General features: G+C 47.2%; 1 protein-coding gene and 1 long non-coding RNA gene across 7 annotated transcripts in view; one reads left to right on the forward strand and one right to left on the reverse strand.

The window, feature by feature from the left end:
• Positions 1–579: 579 nt before the first annotated feature.
• Positions 580–14805, forward strand: part of magixa (MAGI family member, X-linked a) — a 35936-nt gene continuing 21710 nt past the window's right edge. The window contains exons 1-5 of one of the 5 annotated variants that reach the window (XM_071458696.1): positions 8521–8690; positions 10047–10122; positions 11445–11496; positions 11576–11813; positions 14714–14805. The exon at positions 14714–14805 is cut by the window's right edge and continues 25 nt beyond it. In XM_071458696.1, the coding sequence (XP_071314797.1) occupies positions 10079–10122; positions 11445–11496; positions 11576–11813; positions 14714–14805 (426 nt within the window). In that variant the 5' untranslated portion in view covers positions 8521–8690; positions 10047–10078. Of the gene's footprint in view, positions 922–8520; positions 8691–10046; positions 10123–11444; positions 11497–11575; positions 11814–14713 lie in introns of those variants that run through there. The other 4 variants (XM_071458692.1, XM_071458693.1, XM_071458695.1 and 1 more) reach the window with 4 other exon arrangements.
• LOC139606500 (uncharacterized) overlaps positions 14696–14805 on the reverse strand; it is an 11824-nt gene continuing 11714 nt past the window's right edge. For both annotated transcript variants that reach the window (XR_011684636.1, XR_011684635.1), the window contains exon 6: positions 14696–14805. This exon is cut by the window's right edge and continues 23 nt beyond it. This is a non-coding gene — a long non-coding RNA (uncharacterized lncRNA).

The raw sequence follows: 14805 nt of genomic DNA on the forward strand, positions 1-14805 counted from the left end.
CCTGCAGGATCCGGTCAGAGGTGGTCTACATGGAGGACTCTCAGTCCAGAGACTCACCTGAGAACCAGCTTCACACTGAGCTGTACATGTATGTTCATATGAACATGTGTGTCACACTCTGAGGTTTGTTGTAATAAAGTTCATTAAAAACTGTGATGTTTTTAATTTTATTTATTTCTGGTGTTTCTAAAATCCTGGTTACAGCTCTGCGCGCACACACACACACACACACACACACACACACGCTGATGTCAGCCTATTACCATGAATACCGCCCTCATCACAGACTCCTCCCTCTGAAGGTGGAGCTCTCTCTCTTACTTCCTTCCTTTTTCCTTCCTGGTGCCCCGCCCCCCTCCACACACACACACACACACACACACACACACACACACTCACACACACACACACACACACACACACACACTTCCCTTATCATCACCCTCTTTCCTTATTGCCTCTATGAGAGAGAGAGGGAGGATGGTAGAGAGACATTCAGTCATCATTGCTTTCACTGTGTAGTAAAGCTCCATTAAGCTGCTGCACAGCTACCTGCGGGCACAACACGCACACACACACACATACAGTGCTACACTGAAATACGCGTGCATGCACCGTGCACGCGTATTTCAGCGTGCACGCGTATTTCAGTGTAGCACTGTATGTGTGTGTGTGTGTGTGTGTGTGTGTGTGTGTGTGTGTGTGTGTGGTCTTCCACCTTACAGCGCTTTGCATTTTTACCTGCAGTGGACATCACGCACTGTCACGCGTGCATGCGCATCATCGCCGCGCACGCACGCACGCACGCACGCTCTCAGCAGCAGCACCGAGGGAGCGATCGATTCGTCAGGAGCCCGGAGAGGATTTTCACGGGAGCTCGGCGCAGGGAGAACCGGAGGAGAAACGGAAGGAATGATGAAGGTAACGGAGCCGCGAGGTCCCGGTCCGTTGTCCCCGTGTCTGTAGCACGAGGCACCGGGGCGCGTTCGCGGCCGTTTTGACCGAGAGCCGCTTTTTGTCGGAGCGTTTATCTCCCGCAGGTACGAACGGCTCCGTCAGCACATCCCAGCCGAGACATGCCGCCTGCTGCCCGGGCTGGAGAGCCGCGGACTGTCCGTCACATCCTCCATCACCGCCACCGTGTGTGTGTGTGTGTGTGTGTGTGTGCCTGAAGGTCTCGTCTGTCACCCTGTAAAACCACAACTGTGAACTACCAGCTGCTCTGGGATCAGTGTGAGTGAACGGAGGTGACACAGTGTGTGTGTGTGTGTGTGTGTGTGTGTGTGTGTGTGTGTGTGGACAGCAGCTGGATCTGCGCTATAGAAGCTGCTCTTTGTCTGCTCTGACCGTTTATAATAAATGGCAGCAGGACTTAGAGGAGCAGGAGCAGGAGGAGGAGGAGGAGGAGCAGGAGGAGGAGGTGCACAGGAGGAGCTGGTTACAGTATGAAGCTGTGGGTCACTGATGAGGAGAGGAGGTGGTGGGTACTCTACAGAGGAGGTGCTGCATGCTGTGGTTATCAGTAGTAAACACCACTGATGCATGAACACAACCTGCTCATTGTTCACAGTTACAACAACACACTGCACACACTCCACTGACGGTGTACCGGGCTGTCTGTTGGCGGAGGAGCAGGTTCTAATGACAGTGAGAGGGAAGGTGGTGTTCTGTTCAAAAGAGTGTGTTATATGAAGGGAGGATGTACTGAAGCACAGAGGAGGAGGAGGAGGAAGTGAGGGACGGAGAGGAAAGAGGGAGGTCTGGACTGTTACTGAGGGAGAAGGAGGGTCACTGTGTGAGACTGTAGGTAACAGAGGAGGGGGTGTGTTATTAGACAGGTGGGGGTCCAGTCTGTCACTTGGTGTGTTTCAGGTGTGTTAGAGGGGAGGGTCCTGTGTTGTGTTACTGGAGAAGTTGTGTGTTCTTTATCCTGAGCGTCCACACTGTAGTTTGTGTATTTCTGTGTAAACTGTTCTGTATGAACACTGTCTGCCCCCCCCCTCCCTTTTTATCAGGACATAGGACGACCTTCACTGTACAGACTGTAAAACCCTGATGTTGGGATGTGTAACTTGAGTGTGTTGCTGCAGACTGTGATAGATGCTACATTAAAGGGTTAGGGTCCTCTAGGTTCTATATTAATACTGTGAAAGGATCAAAGCCTCAGTCCACAGAGAAATGCACACAGCCTGTATTCAGACACTGAGCCTTAAAACCAGCCGTCAGGACTTCTGGAACTTTGTGATGTCACAACCATAGGTGTTGAGCGCACGGGAACGATGCTCCGCCTCTTTTTTTCTTAGTAGTGAAAAAAATAGAAAAAAGTAAAACAAATATGTGCAGTTCAAATAATCCGGTTGAAATGCGTATACATATATTTAAGATGTTGAAATCTGATCATCACTAACACGTCTGTCACGAAGAGAACTAATAAAAACAAATGAAAAGGTCAAAGTTTTCATATTGACCATTAAGATGTATTGATTGATTTACAAACGTCAATAATGCATTGAGTAACACACAAGAAAATATTCCACCTTAAAAGCTGCACTAGCCGCTGCTGCGTTAGCCGCTGCTGCGTTAGCCGCTGCTGCGTTAGCCGCTGCTGCTAGCCTAACGTGTCTTCATCTGTGATGATTCACACAGAAACATGACAAAGTCAGACTGTTACACTGGGACAGAGCTGCTGGAGATCAGAGCTATCTTAGCCTAGCCTGTTAGCTTAGCTATGTTTTCATAGGCCAGCCTGTTAGCTTAGCTTGACCACTGCTGCCCTGCAGTTTCTCCCCCGATTGGATGTTTCCAACGTGGCTTCATTTGCTCGACACAAATCAGTAAATGAATCATTCAAACACAAACTACTTGTGTTGATTCACCTGCTGCTGATACAACCTGCTACATCATGATGTCATCTGATGTCACTGATTACAACCTGCTACATCATGATGTCACTGATTACAACCTGCTACATCATGATGTCATCTGATGTCACTGATTACAACCTGCTACATCATGATGTCACTGATTACAACCTGCTACATCATGATGTCATCTGACGTCACTGAGCTGATGTTTGTCTGATGCTGCGTCAGATTCTCAGCGTGATCAAACTGTCCACAGTCAGTCTAACACCTGTCTGATGGAGTAATGCAGGTATACGAACACAGAGACTCGGTGTGCACAGGTGTGTTTATGTGGAGGAATACTGGTAATAATTATCATTGTTGTTATTCTGAAGCCAGGAACTGCACTTTGAGGTAAAACTGAGGGTTTAAGGTGAAACCATGTTGTTCAGATGGAGCAGAGAACCAGAGAATGTGTCTGTGAGTGTGTGAGGGTCAGAGGAGGAAGGTGTTGTCCCCAGGTTAATATTTACCCAGCGTTCCAGCAGGTGACAGATTAGTGAACACACAGAGACACACAACCAGCCGACAGAAACTCACACAGGAATGTAATGAAAGAACAAGTCAACGCTGACAACAACTGAACAAACAGAGGAATCAGAGCAGCTCGGACTCTGCCCACAGCTCAGACTGAGGTGTTCTCAGGCTCATCTTCACATTCGCAACCACAAAGTGCCACCTGAACGCCTCGACGAGGGGACATCAGTCTGAGCTCCAGGACATGTGTAGCCTAGCTTAGCACAAAGGAGCAGTTCAGCTCCATCAGAGGAGACGCAGCAGCAGTGACGCTGTGATTTTCAACTGGATGAAGCTGGACTGACTCAGATGAGGAGTCTGTTGAGACCAGAATCAGAGACTAGCAGACACATCAGAACAGTTAGCGTAGTTAGCATGTTGTATGTTAGCTGTGGCACAGTGGTGCAGTGGTTAGCGCTGCCACCTCACAGCAAGAAGGTTCTGGGTTCAAACCTGGGGCCTCTCTGTGTAGAATGTGCATGTTCTCCCTCCGGAGAACCCTCCAGGTTCTCCGGCTTCCTCCAAGTTAGGTCGCTTAGTGACTCTAAATTGCCAGAGGTGTGAGTGTGTGTGTGTGTGGTTGTTTGTCTCTATGTGTCAACCCTGTGATGGACTGGCGACCTGTCCAGGGTGAACCCCGCCCTCGCCCAGTGTCAGCTGGGATTGGCTCCTAATAATGAGAGTAATTGACACAGACGTGAACAGATACAGTTCCTGTTCATAACTGACAGATCAGTGAAGGTTTAAATGGATCAGTTTCTGTCTCTCTGGTCCTCTTCACTATGAGAACTGAGCTCAGTTAGTCTCAGACTCAGACTTTATTCTTCTTTTGTTTCTGTCCTAAAACCAGATGTTTGTGTGTGTGTTGAGGACGGAGCCACAGTCAGGATGTGGTTAACTTAGCTTAGCTTAGCTTAGCACAAGGACTGGAAGCAGAGGGAAACAGAACCAACACAAAAGTAAAAGCAGAAAGTGTGTTTTTGTATTTCTGGTTTAGTTCAGATTAAACATGTTGGTCTGTGAAGTTTAGGGATATCTCACTCTGATGCACAGTGTTGGACCGACAGAAAAAGCAACACAGTGAGGAGGGAGGACTGAGGAAGAGGAGAGAGGATGAAGATGAACGATGGATAGGAAGATGAAAGAAGGAAAGAAAAGAGGGCAGAAGGGAGGAGAGAGGAACAGAGAGAGGTCAGACAGGAGCATGAGAGGAGAGAAGCAGGAGAGGACAGAGAGGAAACCACAGAAGAAGAGAGGGATGAAAAACGACAGCGTGTAGAGGAGGATGAGGGGGAGGAGGGGACGTCGTTTGTTCAGAGTCAGCACATCAGAGTGAAGTGTCTGCAGTGAGGAGGATCGGTCTAATCTCTGCTCTGCTCCACTGTTTTTCCTGGAGTCTGCTCTGATCTGATTGATTGATCTCATATTGATTGTAGACGTGATCAGAAGCTGCTCTGGTGGTCTGAGTCAGAGACTCAGGGTCTGAGGTGAATCTGGTCCGTCAGGCTCTACTGTCTGACTCAGCTGATGTGGATCGCTCTGATCTGGACTCAGTCAGCTGATTATTGTACAAATACAGTCTGGAGATTTCAGAGTGAAACTATAATCTGCTGATGTGAGGAGCTGCTAGCTGGGTTAGAGCTTTCAGTCAGCATCCATGATCATCCTCCTGAGGAGAACAGCTTGATGTCTCTGCAGCTGCAGCCTCATTGGTTTTGGTTCTGCACCTCACCTCTTCATGAAGGGACCTCTCAGTATGAACGGGAGGAAGAATTACACCATGTTCACCTGAGCACCTGAAACCGAACCTGTCCTGTAGCACCTGGACCAATCAGCAGCATTTCTGATGCTGCTGTTAAATCCCAGTCACTCACACCAGATCATGTCAAAAACACTCAACACAACAGGGAGATTTTTCACATTAAGAGCCTATTTAAGTATGGAGGGATTATGCATGACGTCTAATGTGAAACATCTGCAGGAAGTGTTGAATTTGATTGACAGCGAATTAACAACGATCAAACAAACATCAAAGTAGATGTGAGTGATCATTTTCTGCTTGACCTTTGACCCCGGGCAGAGCAGGGTCTGATGGGTTTTAGTCCACACTCAGCAGACATGGTTTCCTCCCATCAGCTGATGTGTCTGCTGATGACATCATCAGAGGCTCCTGTCTGTGATGTCATCAGAGGCCGCACACTGTGCGTCTGCAGACTCTCCCAGACTCAGACTGACAGCTGCTGTCAGACACACTCAGTGTCACAGGACAGGAAGTAGCAACACCGAGCTGTCCTTCCTCCTCGTCCTCATCTTCATCACGGCTGCAGACTCACAGGATCTTTCAGACAGGTCGACAGGTGTTGACAGATGTTGACAGGTGTTGGGGTGTAGAGGACAGTTGATGGGTAAATGTTGTGTTTATCAGTTGTCATCTTCTCACAAAGGTTTTAGTGAATCTGTTGTTTCTTGTGGTGCTGGATGAGTCCAGTGAAGGGTTGGTGAGTTAGTGAGGTTAGTTAGGGTTAGTTAGGGTTAGTGATGTTTGAGAGCAGAGAGAGGCTGCAGCAGCAGCTCTGACTGTAAACTCTGAGTCTCTCTCTTTGTTTGTGTTGTAGCGGACACAGGTCTTTGACGTTACAGACTACAACACCCAGAGGACGCAGCGAGTTTGTGTTTGTGTGTTTGTGAGCTCTGAGTGATGTGCTGAGATGAGAGTCGAGCCCTGAGGTTACGGCGCTTGTCTGAAGCCGACTGTGTGTGATCCTGACAGGTCGTCCCCTCAGAGACACATCACTGAGCAGGAGGCAGTGACGCACTGTAAAACATCGGCCATTAACCTCTCTGCAGGCGTTTCTCCATCACTGTCTGTGTTTTTACAGTAAATCCTCTGATACTGAAATTTAAACATCAGACCAGACCCTCAGTGAAAGAACCTTTTAACCACAGAAGAGGTCTCTGGATGTGAATCTGGTCTCTGGATGTGGACCTGGTCTCTGGATGTGAACCCGGTCTCTGGATGTGGACCCGGTCTCTGGATGTGGACCCGGTCTCCGGATGTGGACCTGGTCTCTGGATGTGGACCCGGTCTCTGGTGTCACAGTCCCGGTCTTTGTACGTCCTCCAGTTTGGTGGCATTAACTAATTTAATGGAGCACATTATTAATGTGAGACTTCAGGTCTCTGCAGACTGGGACTGTGTGTTGTTGTGTGAGTGGATTAATATTCAGCAGGTCACATGTGGGTCAGTCACAGACAGAGATCCTCGTGCTGTGGGGACACATCGATGTTCACTGTCGTCTCATTTACTTTGTTTTTCTGTCTAACTGTATGTAACCTATTTTCCATCCTCTCGCTGTGTGTGTGTGTGTGTGTGTGTGTGTGTGTGTGGTCTGATATTTCAGTGTCTCTAATGAGGCTGCAGATCTTCAGCTCAGACTCTACAGTCTAACCAGCTCTGACACTGTTGATAACACACATTCAAAGGAGGAAAACCAAGTGAGATCAGAGATCTCCAACTCAACTGAAGATGTTTCACTCTGATCCAAAACATCAGTGCAGAAACAAATAGTAAATCAAAATCAAATGCAGACCTCAGGACGTCACAGCTGATCTGAAAAATCCATGTGATGAGTCATGTGATGTGATAATGTAGTAATAATGTAGTAATGTCTACATGTTGATGGGCGTTGCAGCTGGTTTGATATTAAATAAAAAATTCAAACTGAATTATTATTTTCCATGAAATATGGAAGACGATTTTTCCAAGAATTCAAAGTAAGAGGTGAAATTGAAACTAATAATTTAAAATAAATATTTTTTATTATTTTATTGCTGAATATTATCAGCATCAACATAATTAAATGTTAAAAATAAAAAATGAAATACTTATAACAATAAAATGTAAAAGAAGATTATAAAATGATTCTTGTAACTTATGAAACAGCTGATGTTACTGATGTTAAATCTCAGTACACGTAAAAAAAAAACCTCTCATCATGTCTGAGTATAATCAACGTTTGTCATCAAATCATTTTAATAACACAAGGCATGCTGGGAGTTTCAGTGCTGTGATGATTCCTCTCTGCTCGAGGTTTTAACTCATCAGAATAAAACACCTGTCACATTTGACCAATCACAGGCCGCTCTTTAATCCTGATTCAAAACGAATAATCCGTCAGCAGCAGTCAAAGTACACGTCACTCACTTTTATAAAAGCTCACTGACATATTCAGATACTTCACTGAGGTAAACGTACCAGTGTAACAGTGTAAAAATACTCCAATACAAGTAAAAATCCTACATTCAACATTCTACTGAAGTAAAAGTACACATGTACTGACAGGCGAATGTGTTTAAACTTTCAAGGTGTTACTGTGTGTCTATGAAGTTTTATTCTTCCACAAAAACAAAATAAAGAATAAAATTCACATTCAACCCAAAAACAACCATGAATATTACAACAACTGTTACAGTTTAATCCTTAATAACATCAAATCATATTAAAACTCTGATTTACACACCATCATTTTTTCCTGTAACGTTGACCAGGTAGTTTGTTTATTTGTGGATTTCACCTCATAAATAAAGTCCAGAGACACATTTTCAAATCTGGATAAATAAAGGAAGTAAGCGCCTCACTCCTGCTCTCTCCTGATTGGCTGATTGTCACACCTGCGGTCACCTGAGATCTGAGAATCAATGTTTTATAAAGTAACGCTGCGTCTGCTGTGAACATCACAACCTGTGGATCAGACTGACTTGGCCTCAGCCTGGTTCCTAATAAACTGACACCTGAGTGTTAAGAGCCTTTCACAATAAAACAAACCTCACTCCAAGTTCACCAATAAATCATCACTGAAGCTTTTTACTTTGACACATTGTTTCTATAGATCAAAGCACACACACACAAACACACAAACACACACAAACACACACACACACACACACACACACACACACACAAACACACAAACACACACAAACACACACACATTCCTGTAAACAGTGCAAATAAAGAGAGTGACACAGTCCACTCCCTAAACACACTCTTACGTCACACTGTACTCTGACCACCTTATCAGAGAGAGAGAGGGCGAGAGAGACAGAGAGAAAGTAAGAGAGAGAGAGAGAGAGAGAGAGAGCGTGAAGGAGAAGAGGAAGAAAAGCGAGGGGTGAGAGACAAACTAAGGGAAAGAGGAGAGAGAGAAACCATAGGAAACACTGAGATAGTGTGGATATGTCTGTGAACACAGCAACCATTCACCTGTAGAGGTACGACACACACACACACACTCACACACACACACTCACACACACAGTCAGCAGAATTCATGTATTTAAACCTTGAATGTTGTAAAAGTCTTTTATTTTGACATGAACTGTGTGACAGACAGGAAGAGACAGAGAGAGAGACGGGGCGAGCGAGCATGTGTTAATGATGTGTTAATGGCAGCAGCTCAGGCTGTGACGAGTGTCACTGCTCACATCCTGTCTGCGACCCAGAGACGCCACGCAGGCTCCGCCCCCATTCACCAACACGCAGGAGGATGCTTCTTTACCTCCTTGATACCTCCTTCATGTCCTTATTACCTCCTTCACCTCCTCCCTACACCTTCTCCCTACCTCTTTCAGCTCCTCCCTGCAGCTGCACCGTGTGTCTGTGTAACACAACACAGCCTGACTGGACGTCGCTCTGATGTCTCTGGTTGTGTAGTTGTGTAGTTGTGTAGTTGTGTGTGTCTTCTGTTTGTGTCTGTGGTCCTCTTACAGTTTGTCTTAGTGTCTGATCCAGGGACAGTTTGACCTCCAGTCAGACCTCCTCACAAACACTGTGACGCTCTCCACCTCCTTTAACTCCTTCCTTCCTTCCTTCCTAGGAAGCTTCCTAATCTGTGTTTTTGTTAATTTTTTCGTTAAAGTCTCAAATTGCTGCTCAGAGATGTTGTTGTTTATTTCTTCACTGACTCCCACCTCCACATATGTTCATCCATATTGAATGTACGACATCTAGCAGCCTGTGTGTGTGTCTGTGTGTGTGTGTGTGTGTGTGTGTATGTGTAGTAATTGTGTATTTCCCTGTGGGTATGATTGTATAAATGAAATGGTGTCAGTGTTTGGTCTGCATATATCAGTGTTTGTGTGAGTTTGTGTGTTTAATTATGTTGTGTGTTTAGTTGTGTTGTGTATGTGTGTGCACGCGTGTGTGTGTGTGTGTGTGTGTGTGCGTGCGTGCGTGCATGCGTGCGTGTGTGTGTGGCTCCCTGCTGTCTGCCACCATCTGCTGTTCTCTGGGACTGAGGCTCTGAGTCGAGGAGTTGATGGAGGAGCTGATCCCAAACAGGAAACTGTTCTCTGCTGATTAAACATTTTACTGTTGCTAGGAGACAAATTAAAACCCAGAGCAGGTGTGTCAGGTGTGATTGTGAGGAGACCTCTGACAGAGACAAGTGTCCCAGTTTGGTGGTGAGGACGTTAGAAAGCTTCCTGTTAAGTTACCAAGGATGCACATTTGCTTCCTAGGACATAAGAAGATGATGAAGAGGCAAGGAAATGAGGATGCTTCCTGGTTAGGTAGTGAGGATGTCTCGTGCCAATAATCAGATCAATAATGTTTGTATCGTTGAGCAGAACCACCACAGGAGAGCCAGGTGTTTCCCATCATGCCCTGGGCTGGCATGAGGAGGAAAAGAAGCCTCCTAATTAGGTAAGGAAGTCAAGAAGTGTTCTAAGGAGGAAGTAAAAGAGGTGGCTAGTGAGGAGGCTGATAAAGAAAGGTGTTCACAGGTGTGGTCAGGTGTGATCAGGTGTTTACAGGTGTTCACAGGTGTGGTCAGGTGCTTACAGGTGTGATCAGGCGTTTTCAGGTGTTTATAGGTGCTTACAGGTGTTTATAGGTGTGGCCAGGTGTTTACAGGTGTGGTCAGGTGTTTACAGGTGCTTACAGGTGTTTATAGGTGTGGTCAGGTGTTTACAGGTGCTTACAGGTGTGATCAGGTGTTTACAGGTGCTTACAGGTGTTTATAGGTGTGGTCAGGTGTGATCAGGCGTTTACAGATGTGATCAGGTGTTTACAGGTGCTTACAGGTGTGATCAGGCGTTTACAGATGTGATAAGGTGTGATCAGGCGTTTACAGATGTGATCAGGTGTGATCAGGTGTTTACAGGTGTGATCAGGTGTTTACAGGTGTGGTCAGGTGTGATCAGGCATTTACAGATGTGATCAGGTGTGATCAGGAGTTTACAGATGTGATCAGGTGAGATCAGGTGTTTACAGGTGTTTACAGGTGTGATCAGGTGTTTACAGGTGTTTACAGGTGTGGTCAGGTGTGATCAGGTGTTTACAGGTGTGATCAGGTGTGATCAGGTGTTTACAGGTGTGATCAGGTGTGATCAGGCGTTTACAGGTGTGATCAGGCGTTTTCAGGTGTGATCAGGCGTTTACAGGTGTTTACAGGTGTGGTCAGGTGTGATCAGGTGTTTACAGGTGTGATCAGGCGTTTTCAGGTGTGATCAGGCGTTTACAGGTGTGATTAGGTGTGATCAGGCGTTTACAGGTGTGATCAGGTGTTTACAGGTGTTTACAGGTGTGATCAGGTGTGATCAGGTGTTTACAGGTGCTTACAGGTGTGATTAGGTGTGATCAGGTGTTTACAGGTGTGATCAGGTGTGATCAGGCGTTTACAGGTGTGTTCAGGTGTTTACAGGTGTGATCAGGCGTTTACAGGTGTTTACAGGTGTGATTAGGTGTGATCAGGCGTTTACAGGTGTGATCAGGTGTGATCAGGTGTTTACAGGTGTGATCAGGTGTGATCAGGCGTTTACAGGTGTGGTCAGGTGTAAAGGCTTTATGCAGCAGCGATGAAGGAAACAGTTAAATTCATGATCCAGTTGAGTGTTAACGTTTTGTGTGTGTGTGTGTGTGTGTGTGTGTGTGTGTGTGTGTGTGTGTGTGTGTGTGCACAGCAGGTAAACCAGGTGTGTTATTGATTAACTCGTTACCTTTCACCTGTCTCCTCCTGTCCGCAGCTCGGCCGCCATGTCTAAAGCGACGGTGAAGAAGCTGCACTGGCGCTCCAAGGTAACGACTCGCTCACCTGGATTCTCTGCAGGTGTCTGTCTGAGGACTGAACTGATATGTCTCCACCTGTTGTCTCCAGGTGCAGGAGAGCTTCGTCCCGCTGGGGGGGGGCTCAGGAGAGCTGGGTCTTGCCATTGGAGGCGGAGCCGACTACGGCGAGTTCCCGTTCGTCACAGCCGCCCCTGGGGGCGGGGCCACGGTGGGCGACATCATCTTAGAGATTGGGGGGACGCCCGTGTTAGGGATGACCCTCGGTGACGTCAGAGGAGTCCTCAACTCCTGTCCTCATCCAATCAGGATCAAGACTGTGTCACCAGGTGAGAGCACAGGTGGTTCTCCAGGTGTCTCTGTACCTGCAGGTCCTGTTGAACAGCAGGATGTTTCCCAGACAGGAAGTGATCCTGAGGTGTGTTTGATTTTCACACCTGCTGCTTCATTAACTGGTTTCTCAGGTATAAAGAGCAGAGTCCACCTCCTTCATACTCCATACTGTGTGTGGAGCGGACCAACCCGGACTCCGTAGTTATTGTCCTTGGTGACTTTAACAAAGGGAACCTCAGTCATGAACTGCCCAAATACAGACAGTTTGTTAATTGCCCGACCAGAGAGGGGAACACTCTGGACCACTGTTACACCACAATCAGTGGTGCTTATCACGCCGTCCCCCGGGCTGCACTGGGCCACTCTGACCATGTCATGGTCCACCTGATTCCCACATACAGGCAGAAACTAAAACTGTGTAAACCTGTTGCGAGGACATCAAAGCAGTGGAGCAGTGAAGCCATAGAGGATCTGCGGGCATGTTTGGACTGCACTGACTGGGAGGTGTTCAGGACTGCTTCCAACAGTCTGGATGAGTTCACAGAGGCTGTGACGTCATACATCAGCTTCTGTGAGGACTGCTGTATCCCATCACGCACCAGGGTGAGTTATAACAATGACAAACCCTGGTTCACAGCTAAGCTCAGTCAGCTCAGGAGGCAAAAGGAGGAAGCTTTCAGGAGTGGGGACAGGGACAAGTTTAAAGAGTCCAAGTACAGGTTTAGCAAAGCGGTGAGAGAAGCTAAACGACTGTACTCTGAGAAACTTCAGCTCCAGTTCTCAGTCAATGACTCTGCTTCTGTCTGGAAAGGGCTCAGACAGATCACTAACTACAAACCTAACCCCCCCACTCCATTAATGACTTCCGTCTGGCCAACGATCTGAATGAGTTCTACTGCCGCTTTGAAAGACAGTGGGACAAGCCTGACACTAACCTCCACATCAGAGCCACATCAGAACCCCCCTCCTCCTCCTCTACCAAAGGAACGTCTCTCTCTATCCTGGAGAGAGATGTCAACAGGCTTTTTAAGAAGCAGAACCCCCGCAAAGCAGCCGGTCCTGACTCTGTCTCTCCATCATCCCTGAAGCACTGTGCTGATCAGCTGTCTCCAGTGTTCACAGACATCTTCAACACCTCACTGGAGACCTGCCACGTGCCAGCCTGCTTCAAATCCTCCACCATCATCCCTGTCCCCAAAAAACCAAGGCCCACAGGACTAAATGACTATAGACCCATTGCCCTGACCTCTGTGGTCATGAAATCATTTGAGCGTCTTGTCCTGTCCCACCTCAAATCCATCACTGACCCACTCCTGGACCCCCTGCAGTTCGCCTACAGAGCCAACAGGTCTGTAGACGACGCCGTCAACATGGCTCTCCACTTCATCCTCCAGCACCTGGACTCCTCAGGGACCTATGCCAGGATCCTGTTTGTGGACTTCAGCTCTGCCTTCAACACCATCATCCCGGCTCTGCTGCAGGACAAGCTCTCCCAGCTGAGCGTGCCTGACTCCACCTGCAGGTGGATCACTGACTTCCTGTCTGACAGGAGGCAGCACGTGAAGCTAGGAAAGCACGTGTCTGACTTCCAGACCATCAGCACTGGATCCCCGCAAGGCTGCGTTCTTTCTCCTCTGCTCTTCTCCCTGTACACCAACACCTGCACCTCCAGCCATCAGTCTGTCAAGCTCCTGAAGTTTGCAGACGACACCACTCTCATTGGACTCATCTCTGATGGCGATGAGTCTGCCTACAGGTGGGAGACTGAGCGTCTGGTGACCTGGTGCAGGCAGAACAACCTAGAGCTAAACGCTCTGAAGACAGTGGAAATGATAGTGGACTTCAGGAAGAGCCCAGCCCCACCCACCCCCATCTCCCTGTGCGACTCCCCCGTGGCTACCGTGGAGCATTTTCGCTTCTTGGGAACCACCATCACACAGGATCTCAAATGGGAGCTAAACATCAGCTCCCTCATCAAAAAAGCTCAGCAGAGGATGTATTTCCTGAGGCAATTGAAGAAGTTCAACCTGCCAAGGACTATGATGGTGAACTTCTACACCTCCATCATCGAGTCCATCCTCACCTCCTCCATCACCATCTGGTACGCTGCTGCCACGGAGAGGGACAATAACAGACTGCAGCGTATCATCCACTCTGCTGAGAAGGTGATTGGCTGCAATCTTCCGTCCCTCCAGGACCTGTACGCCTCAAGGACTCTGAGGCGTGCAGGGAAGATTGTAGCTGACTCCTCCCACCCTGGACACAAACTCTTTGAGACACTCCCCTCTGGCAGGAGGCTGCGGTCCTTCAGGACCAAAACCTCTCGCCACAAAAATAGCTTCTTCCCATCTGCTATTAGCCTCATCAACAAGGCTAGAGAGCCCCACTGTTGCTGATCAATTGCACCAATCACCAGGAAAAATTCCTTGTATGTGAAAACATACTTGGCAATAAAACTGATTCTGATTCTGATTCTGATTCTGATTCTGATTCTGATTCTTCATGATCAGCATCAAACTGTCGTCGCTCGAGGAAACATCTGAAAAGTTTCAGAAAACTATGAGGAAAGTTTCCAGGAAAATACAGAAGCAGTGTTTCCTTCGGACTGAGTTTAGTTTAATTAATTTAATTATTAATTAGTTTTACTTTTGCTGCAGGAAAAACAAACACGTGTGGCGATCAATCAATTAGTTGATCAACAGGAGATTAATCAACTAATCAATTAATCATGTCAGAAAATTCCAGTGAAAACACCACAGATGATTTCGCTTCATCACTGACGAGACTGAGACAAGAGGAGAGGTTCATTATTGTTTTAGAAAATGATCATGTTTTTTTTTAATATTCAAGTGCTTGGATGACATCACCGTGACATCATGTCCTGTCTGTGTCTCAGGCTCCTCCCTCTGTAAGGACCTCAGGTTGTACCTCAGCAAGTGTTTCACTCCGGGCTCCATGGACAGTCAGCTGCAGCAGCTCATCAGAGAG

Source organism: Trachinotus anak, unplaced genomic scaffold, assembly GCF_046630095.1.
Source record: "Trachinotus anak isolate AG129_WGS33_773 ecotype Australia unplaced genomic scaffold, CSIRO_AGI_Tana_v1 ptg000022l, whole genome shotgun sequence".
NCBI lineage: Eukaryota > Metazoa > Chordata > Actinopteri > Carangiformes > Carangidae > Trachinotus > Trachinotus anak.